At 27.5% G+C, this 11,381-nt stretch overlaps 1 protein-coding gene across 1 annotated transcript in view; it reads left to right on the forward strand.

The window, feature by feature from the left end:
• The first annotated feature begins 304 nt into the window (after positions 1-304).
• Positions 305-11,381, forward strand: part of LOC113370049 (dystrobrevin beta-like) — a 73,451-nt gene continuing 62,374 nt past the window's right edge. The window contains exon 1 of the mRNA XM_026610705.1: positions 305-426. Within this exon, the coding sequence (XP_026466490.1) occupies positions 425-426 (2 nt within the window). The 5' untranslated portion in view covers positions 305-424. The remainder of the gene's footprint in view (positions 427-11,381) is intronic.

An 11,381-nucleotide genomic window follows, 5' to 3' on the forward strand; every position in this document is an offset into this window, starting at 1 on the left:
AACCCCCCTCCCCCTAAAAACCTCACGTGATTAATAATGGACGTCCCTAAACTTATTATGAAAAAAACGTTTTATTTTTATTATTCCAATATATTTTTACTATGTTTGTTAAGATCTCGAATAATTTTAAGTTTTCAGTGCCCTGTATAAATATATTTAATTGCAAAAGAAGTATTTTAACTTAATTCGATTTTTCGATTATTTTCGATACTATCAGGTAACCCCACCTGCAGTTGTTCGACATTGCGCTTCGTATTGCCAACACTAAACCACTGTTGTTGGTAAATCATGCTTCAGAATGAGCCAAAATGGCCGCCGCTATAGTACTATGTGAAACAAGTGTCAAGTTTTTACAATTTCTATAATTTTATACAGTGTTATGTGAGTTGTGTGTTGCGTGTGTTTACTTAATAAAATAACTATAATGTGAGTACTATTCATTAAAATTATTTCAATCATGCTTTATTTGTGTATTTGTCATACGAGTTAAGTTTGACATTTTTACCTTATTGAGGCGAAATCATGTGTGAAAATATACCGTAGTCTTATTTGATCCGGAGAGGAACTCATAACTATTTTTTAATATATACTTGTTTTCTGAATCTATTATATATCCTTTATATGATGCGGCCTATTTATTTGCTATTCAATAAGAGTTAAATGTTCCTTAATAGTCATCTAATTAATGTTGACGGCTGTCATAATATTACTATGAACTATTTTCTTAAATACTTGATATGCAAGAAGACATATATTTACTCTACAAATACGTATTGAAATATTTTTGTAAATCCTATTAGTGTGATGCTCTTGACATATTTTTATATTTGACGATGATAAATACAAAAATAATTCAATATCATAAATTTGTTTAAACATGATTAGATAATATATGTTTGTAATATACATGTGCTTTTTGATATTCATATATTCATATATGTCATCTATAACAAATCTATAAATTAGCATTATTTTTCAACTAATTTGTATTTAATTGTTTATGATTTGCTAAAATATTTCAAAAGTGTATTTCATTTAATTTGACAAATTTTGTTCCAAATATAATTTCTTATTGATTGAATTAAAAAATTCTCTACCTTGAGCTCAATCAATTTAATTTACTATTAAAGGCGGTCATATTAGAATCTTCTAACAAATAATACATGACATATTTGTGTAACGCTATTTTACTTACTCTATAGTAATTATTAAAAAAATGTTGAAAAATACCAGTAATTATTGGGTTAAATCACAAAAGAGCTAAGAACCTATATATTTTTTGAACTTTCTCTTTAATGGCTGTCTATTTTGCACTTCCTCTAATTCTCTACATTGTAATAGAGTTATAAAAATTGTTTACTTTAAATTGTTGGACTACGTCGAACAATTGTTAGATATTTTGTAAAAATTAGTCTATATATCTATGTATAAAATGGCCATTGTCTATTTTTCACACCCGTAAGTATTTATTTGTATTTTTTAAACAAATTAATTATATTTTATTTCTTATTTGTTATTAAAATACAATGCAGCCCTAAATATTCACTCTTATACTTTTCTAATATTTATTTTTGTAATTAAATTAATTTTTAATACAGATTTTCTTGAGCTTATGGGAAAGCTTGAATTTTCCTTGAAAGATAATTTATTTTCACCAAAGGTCGTCCACTCCCAACATTTTTGTTTTTAATTTTAGGGCCAACTTTTAATTTTCTATAAAGCTGAATTGAGAAATAGATACAATACTAAATTTTCACCCTCCTGCCACACAATTTTTCATAATAGTCGTTTTAGTAATCGAATCACACACACATACACACACACACACATATATATATATATATATATATATATATATATATATATATATATTATAGAGTCTTGGATTGAAGAAGTTAAAGACATTTTGAATTACAAAATTTGTTTCTTTGTCTGAAAATAAATTTATAAAATCCCTTTTTTCATTCAATCTTTTTAAAAAGGTTTTAGTGTATAATCAATCATACAGGTAGTTAACTTTGTTTTCCAGCAACCTTTTCTTAAAACTTTCTAATTTTTTAACATTTTTAATATTTTGTTATATAGTCCACTGATTTATTTTTATCATTTTCATTTTTGATATTGTCATATTTCTGTACATTATTTTTTCCACAATTTTTTTCATTTTATATAAAAAAATCATCATCTTTTGCTTTTCTTAAACATATTGTTTGATTAAAACTTATCAAGATTATGTTTCTTGAAGATGGAACGTACCTAGTTCCGAAACGTCGATAGTAAATAAAAGAAACGAAAGAAAAGAAATAAAAGATAGTAAATAAAATAAATGAAGAAATGTTTTTTTAAAAAACTTTCTTGTTTTTTATTACTTTTTGGATTTTTTGTTCGAAGCTCTACAATATATATATATATATATATATATATATATATATATATATATATATTTTTCTACGAGCCGATAGTGGTTTACCTTGAGGAACTTTACTAATCACAAATGCTATTATCACTTGTATTTTTTTACAACTCTTTGAATATAGTCTTCATGTTAGTAAGTTAACCAAATATAAATTTTACTACTTAGTTATTAAAATATATAATATATTTATAATATATCAAATTTAACCTAAACTGCATAGCTATTTTAGTAGTTGACCTTAACTATTTCTACTGTTTTATTTTGATATTATTGCAGAAACATGTGACTTTATGCCATTAAACCTTTTGTTAAACAGGCTATTTCTGCTGCAGTTTATGTTTTTAGGTGACTTGTTTTTGCAATAAATTATCATTTATTAGAATAAACACCGTTGGAACTACAAACAGAAGTTGAAGTCGAGAACATAAGTTATTGTATTACTCGTTTGTTCTAAAATTAAAATATTTGCTATTTCATTACCACCGAATATATATGTATATATTATATATATATATATATATATATATTTGAAGTACACACATTTAAATCGTTAAATGTTTTTTTATTCTTATTGCTGAAGACCATTTTATGGATAATCAAGTTAGTTAGTCATTTTGGATGTAAAGGGCTATCATGGGTGGCTTCCATCAGCTTTGATACCAAATTTTAACTGTATACCATTACCATATTATCCGAATGAAAAAAATGCAAATTTATATATTTGCCTCCGTTGCAATCATTTAATGTCTTGGTACTGTTGCAAATAAACTTTATCAAATTTCTTCAGCAACATTTTTATAATCGGATTTTGATAACGCTTGAACTGCGCAATTGCTCTTCGACTTAATAATAATGTAATAAAGACTCTATATTAATATCGCTATGCTGTTGCAAATATTACATATTTAAATATTGATGTCGACATCATAATTCTGTAGGAAGACTTATATTTCTTTATATTATATCACCCGCATATATATAAAATTATTATACATACTATAAGACAGGGCATGGACAAGGTTTCTTGAAAATGTTTTTGTCACAACTAATTTGCTAACAGAAAACTGCATTTAGTATTTTTAAATATACATGGAATGTTTATTCACATAAATATAGGTACATTAAACTAATTTTATAACTGAAAATTAAGATGTTGTACATTAATTTATAAAAAACGTAGAAATATGATTTCAAAATTCATCTTTTTGAAGCTAGATTCATGTTGTGGTCTGTTGCTCCTTGGAAAACAAATCAGGTGCACAAAATGCATGTGTCGTTTAAATTATCTTCTTTACCATCATGTATTATCTAATTAAATCATAAATAAAAGTAGTATACTGTTTATGGACACAAACCTAATTATTACAAATAAACCTTATATTTTTTATATAGAGCCACAAAATGTTTCATACCTCACTTTTTCTAACTCTGAAGCAATGACAACAAATTGTATGCTAATTAATGTAACGCACATTCCGATTTCCTTCACCAATGCATTTTCTGGTAGGTCGTTTACTGTTAAATGCATTCATAACAAGGATATCACTGATTTAGAATTTTCAAGAACTTTATAATAAAATTATGCATTTGATATTACTATTGTTGCTTTTTGTCGATAAACTCTATAATAATTTATAACAATTTGAATAGCCGTTTTGGAGCTGTTTAGTGACTACACATGTGTAGAAGATTTATATATATATATATATATATATATATATATATATATATATATATGATGGAATAAAATCCGAAATGGTTTTATCATATTTCTTTAGACCGACGGATAAAATTTGATTATTATATTCCCTATATCGTATATCTTATAAACCCACGCCAATGCAGATGGCTCATATGGCTTTTCTGGTAACCAATATCCAATACAATTTTACTCTTGGGACAAAATCTAATAATATGAAAACGAGATAAAGTATCAAAACTTTAGTTTATCAATCAGCAAAAAGTATCTCATTATGAAATAATAATTTGTAAACCTAAACATAATATGTAAAACCATTTTCACACAAGATATTACTTTTTTATGGTAATAATAATAATGATGGTAAATAGTAACATATGATAACGGTTAAGAAATATTGATTCTAATTATGACTGCAATTTCTGATTTAAATCTGTATTTGGTTTGTGACTACTTTTTCACTTACATAAACCATTTTATTTGTATTATTATCTAAATAATATTAATAATAGAAACACAAAATGCATTACTTTTTGAATGGTTATGTTTTTCCATAAAAAGAGTAGTAATATTGCGTGATGATGGTTTTCCGTTCTTATAGAAAGTTCTATAATTCGTTTAGGAATCGTTTCAGTCGATATCAAAACTCCTCATTTTCAGTTTCGAGGAGTGTTGCTGCACATATACGTTATAGCATTTATTCTCACCAGAGCCGAATTTCTAGTCATATCTAAAAAAGAAAATAATTAATATAATAATGGAAATAAAATATTTGACTTGTATATAGCAAAAAGAGCGACATATGACAAAACAAGAAGCAATCTGTATCTCTCGAATCTCTTCCAAAAATAAATTAAATAACTATTTCGTTAATTTTTTGTGAAAACGATTTCGCGAAAACAGTTTTGGAAAAAGCCCAATACGGATCAAAAGATATATAGAGATATATATAATTTTTGCTTGAAATTTAGGAGTCTGGCTCGCCGAGACCATTTTAACGGTTATAAATCATTATGCTAAAAGCTTATATCTTATATTACTGGAATACACTGAAGTATGTATTTTGATCCGATTTTTGTTACACTAATCTGCTAATTAGGTTATAGCAAGAAATTTTACTCTACTTTTTTATCTGAAAATTTCTTGTAAACAGTTTATTATTTGGTGTATCAGTCTCTAAAGAACCTAGTAGTTCTCACAATCACAAAATAAAACGAAAAGATGTTTTGATGATTGAGAGATGATTTATTACCTTTACCAAAAATACTATTATTTCATTTGGATCTTTATTATACTAATTTTCTAATTATTTTATTGTGAGAATTTTTTTTCTACTTTCATATGTCTAAGCAAACTCATATCAATAGTATCAATTTTATCAAAGTTTGGTATACAATTTTTTTAACTAAGGAAATTTGCTTCTCAATCAAACGTGATAAGGATTCAAAGATGCCAAAATAAATGACTAAAATAAATCTTGAATGCCAAAACGCTGATAGGGGCTTTGACAGAAATTCACAAAATATCACATGGGGGAGGGCATGGTCTAGTAAGATACTACGTGTATTTATTTTTTACATGAATTTAAAAAAAAAACAGAATTTTCAAAAAGATCCAAAACTTTACTATTGTTTCTAGGTACTGAAATACTCGTGACCCCACCAAAGGTAGGGAGAGTGATTTCAAATTACATCACGTATCACCAAGGGGGAGTGGGTTTCAAAAATCTTAGAAAAAATAAACTGCCCACAATATACGAACACATTCAGACAATTACAAAAGCTGCATTGAGGACCATCCAAACCAACTTGATAGGGAACAACTTTATTGCTGTCCATTTCAGGAAATATATATGAAATAACAAATTTTGAATGCCAAAACGCCTATAGGGGGTTTGACAGAAAATCACAAAGTAGCACATGGGGGAGGGCAGGGTCTAGTAAGATACTACGTGTATTTATTTATTACCTGAAATTTAAAAAAATCCGAAAATTTTCAAAAAAGATCCAAAGTTTCAGGATTGTTTCTTAGTACTAAAATTCTCGTGATCTTTGGTGGTGAAGGGAGGGTGATTTCAAACGTATCACCGAAAGGGAGGGGTCCAAAAACCCTTAGAAATTGATCACATGATTAATGGACGGCTCCTGAACACAATGAACTATGAAATACGAACACATTCAGACAATTACAAAAGCCATCTCGAGGATCATCAAAACAAACTTTACAGAGAAGTGTTTCACTTGTTGTCCATTTCAGGACAACATGTAAAATTACTACATAATATCAAAAAGTTACCAACATTTGTAATATTTAAAATATGTACTACAGACGCATAAGGTTATCAGATTCGAAAACAGTCATGGTGTTACAAACTTCTGATATTTCTATTATTATTATCCAAATCTGAATACGGGCGTGATCGTCTACTCCTTGGGTATCTTCTTGGCGTGTTCGAAACCGGATTCACCGTTGGCGCGCGCGGCGTATTGATCTGACGTCAGTGAAACCCCGGAACTACTACTACCCTTACAATGGCTTCCCCAAACCGCCCTTGCGGAGATACACCACCTGATGCAACCCCCGACCGGAACGGCACGTAAACGTAATAGGTAGGCGCGTGTTGGGCTCCCTGTGACCCATTTGACGTATTGGTGTCTTATCAAATGACTTAACGCAATGCGGGAATGACTTGGAAAAACGGGAATGGAAAAACTGGAAAATAATAAAACATCGCTAATGCGAATTTTATATTAGCTTATCAAATTATTAATTCATGATGTTTTTTAAAAATATTTGAATTATAAATGCAAGTAATGGATGGATGCTCTTTAATTTTAATGTAACTCTTGTAATTTCACGATTTAATTATTAACGTATTTGCTTTTTGTTTACAGTATGTATTGATAATTATTTATTAAAAAATTGGATTCTTGTACAGATTGATAGTACAAATATTAACTAGTGGTGCATGACCTTGTGCCTTAGAGCAAATTGCTAGAACTCACCGTACCGTGATTTAATATTTTTAAAAACTCAAAAAAAAAATTAGATTTTTTTGAGAACTTTGAATATCTTTGAATTTTTTTTTTGAAAATTTTGAAAACTTTTGAAGAATTCAAGTATTGAAATTTTTAAAAAAAAATGCTTGTTTTCAACATAACGAAAGTTTTAGAAAAAATTGAGAATTTTTGCAAATACTGATATATTTTTAAGACTGATTTTAATTTTTTTTTTTGAAAGTTTGCGAAAGCTTTTTGATCCATACTGTCGAAAATATCAAATTTCAGACCCCCAAACGACATTTTTTAAACTTTTTTTTTTAATCTCTGTAACCGCTGGTTTGCCTTTGCAAAAATTTAATCAATTCTTCATTACGTCAATACAAGTGAAATGTTTTTGAATCATCCAAATCGGATGCTTTGTTCTCTCAAAAACTTAACTGCCATTTTATGCACTTTCCGAAACGGCTGGGCCAACTTTTACCAAAATCTAATCAGCACATCTCATAAAGATATGCTGAAATTTTTATTTTGATTTTTGGGACGATTGCTATAACTTATCAGAAAAAAGTTTAAGTAAATGCCATTTGACTGTAGAAAATCAGATATTTTCGAAAGCTTGGATTAACCGACATATGCCATATTCATATTGGAATGAATGGGTATCAAAAACTTATGTTAAAATTAAAAAAAAAACAATTTTTAAAAAATATAAGTATTTTCAAAAAATACTGAATTTTTTCAATTATTTTAATATTCAAGTTTTTAAAAATTTTCAAACATATTCAAATAAAATTCAAAATTCGAAAAAAATTCTATATTTTTTTGGGCATTTATAAATGTTTAATTATAAATTATATATTATATAGAAAAACCTTCAGCAAATTGCCTTAAAGCACGATGCACACTATTTTGATACCAAAATTGGCATGTTAAGAAATATCATTCAAACTTTAGGCTTTTAAAAATTTGATGATAATTTGTAACCTGTAATAGCAGTAAATCAAAAGTTTGTACTTCTAGGCCATCAATCGTGTTAAAAAAAGTTGCAAGATTGGAGATTGGTCTCTTGATAATTAAATTTCTTGTTCTATGAAAGTCATTATTAATCACATTTTCCAAGTTTTCAGCTAAGTTTAACAATTAATTTGTTGAAGATTTCTCCTTTTTTATTTTTGTCTTAAACCTTACATAATTGCAAATCGTGCAAAACCTCCTTTAATATCGAAATTCACTTCGTTTACTTCAACAATCAATGTGTTCGCCAGCTGTTAGAATTTACATGTCTACTTCAAATATTTCTTCAAGTTGGACGTGTGAGCCAAAAATATTCTTATTCCTCAAACCATCAAATAGTAAAATCTTTTCGTATCACTCGATTCATTAATACATCAACGCATGTTAGGTATATAATACTCGTATATATTTTACGTATATGAGATCATCATCAAATCAAATAGCTTCCGTGCGCTACATATGTTTGTGCTAACGTGTTATTCAGATTCCTCAGCTCATAAATCAATTACTTTAATAGTGTTTATATAGCAGAGTATTTTATATTTATTATTCGAGTTGGGTATTGAGTGATATGTGTTTTGATTATAAAGCAGATCAAAGAATACACTTGAGAATTTGTTAATACAGTATTGCCTTTAAACAGCTATTCGAGTATCTATTTATTAAACTGAATGAAATTGATATTAGTAGTTTGAATAGTTAGTCATCATAAAACTTTAAATTATTATTTACTCGAGTTTAATTAACACAAATATTTTGATTTTGTATATAGAGTGTTTATATCTACGACATTTAATGAAAATATGGGATATTGGGTATAAATCTACTTGAATCCACTACCAAGATTGTACATTTTCTACAATGATTGTAAATGAATATTCCGTAAAATTCTAATTTGTGAGATATCTTTACCTTTTCTAAATACTTTACCTTTACCGATATTTATATTGAAGCCTGGCTTATAAAAATCGAAGAGACGGTACTCCAAAGCTAGTATTCCAAATACTTTGTTATTTTTATCATGTTCTTTTAAAATAAACAGATGCAATGTTTATCATTCCCAATGCAAGAATAATATTTTCTGCACACGTAAACGTAACCGAATAGATTTATGTGTAAAATGACTCACAATCAGTATCAATTCAAGATGTGATTTGTGAAGATTTTTCTTAATCATGCAAATTTGATAAATAAATGGTTTTTGTTCGAACGCTTTAAATATAATAGACATTATTAAAAAACATGAAGTGATCTGGCTATTTAGAAGAATATTATATTTAATAATACACTTTGCACTTCGAACAATATTTTTAACTTAATCATCTTTAATTTTAGAAATTTCTATAATATGGAAAATTATAGTTGTGAGTATGTATGTATATGAAATTTACAATTTACATACTTAGCGTTATATAAACAATTAACAAATATACATTATATATTGTTATTAGCAACTTTAACTATTTGTAGTTTGTCAAAATATTTCAATTGAAATGTCTTTTTGTAATTAGAAGGTTCACCTTTAATTGCACTCGTCGTTTAGACGTCGTCTTGTGCAATTAAGAAATTAGTTCAGCTTAGTTACTACAAATTAAGTTCGGAATCTTTTAATACTCTAAAAACTTCCAAGTCAATCGATAGCATCCAGTGAGTCATGATCTTGGCAAAATTTATTACAAATGTAATTTATATATATCAAAACATTATGCAATATAATAAGCACGTTATATTGATACTACTAGCAGTTTATAGTTATTAAATTTGCTGATTGATAAATTGATAAAAACTTGATTTGTTTATATTTTCAGTAAAAAAAAATGTAATGAACATTATCGACTATACAATACTTTTACAAAAACAATTACATATATTTTGTTATAAATTTGTTATTTGTAAAATATTGAGACCTACACAATAATCTGTACTGTGGTCATTATATGAAGTTTTTGTATAATATTATTTAACGTACTATTTATTTTTCTAATCTGTATATAATTAATAACTGTAATAATAAAACATAATCTAAATTATCTATTCTTATATAGATATATTAATAACTTATAAGCAATTAATGAATGATCCGTTTATGATATGAAAAATCAGTTGCATCATATCCAGAAATGATCACAAATCACTGCAAAGACATTGTTTCCGCAATATCTGTAATACTTTATTATTAGACAATTAACACCGTAATCGCCACGAACTATATAAAAAAATCACATAGGCCATGATACCTTTTTAAATTATTTAATTGAAAATGTATCAAGAAAACTTATTTGTTTACCCCCCAAATCGCGTATATCAGTCATATATGTCTGACGTGGCTCATGCAGAACTTTTTAGCGTCAGTCACATATGCCTGACATGGCAATTAAAGGGTCAAAGTCAAGATACATTTGTTCCTAATTAGTAGCAAGTTTCCTAACAAAATTCACTTGAGATGTTATTTGCATATTTCACAAATCTGTTATCTAATAACAGTAAAAATAAAAAAAAAAAATTTTTAATAAATATATTAATAGTTTATAAACAATTAATGAATGATCCACAATAACATAAAATCAGTTACTTCATATCTAGAAATGACCAGATCCATAAGGCACCTAATGCCTTTAGGTACATATGTATTTAGAATTACATTTTTATTATAACTGTACACGATATGGAAAATTAGAAAAGTTAAATTATGAAATTCAAAATTAATAAGTTTTTATTCATCTTTTTCTCCAGGATGCAATCACAGCAGGACTTGACCGTGGACGCGCCGGTTGCAGATGCTGCACGAGATGCGCAATCTTGGCTACGATCAAATTCGTTTTGCTTGCTACAGGACGGCTTGCAAATTACGATTCGTGCCAAAAAGCGGCAAATCGTGAGTATGACAGCAGTTTCGCGACAGCAATCATAATAGAATTAGAAAACAACTATTGTTTTTAAATGCTTGTGTAAGCTGTTGGTAGGACGTTCAAATCAAAATAAAATTAATTGAAACCAGCTAAATTAAATAATTGAATCTCAATGCTAAGATGTTATTGTTTAAATATTGCTAACAAATATTATTGACTAATAATTATACCAGTGACGCGCAATATCACAATACACTTTTGATTCAACGATTGTTATTTTATTTTTTATTGGTCTTGATTCTATCACTAATTCCATTTCTTTAAAATTAGTTCACGATTTTTATTGGGCCTCGCTTACTTATGTTAGAGAATTTAGCACCTACAAAATTTCATGTTTTTAT

Source organism: Ctenocephalides felis, unplaced genomic scaffold (assembly GCF_003426905.1).
Source record: "Ctenocephalides felis isolate EL2017-DRISC unplaced genomic scaffold, ASM342690v1 CF-g0.4_SCAFFOLD_01492, whole genome shotgun sequence".
NCBI lineage: Eukaryota > Metazoa > Arthropoda > Insecta > Siphonaptera > Pulicidae > Ctenocephalides > Ctenocephalides felis.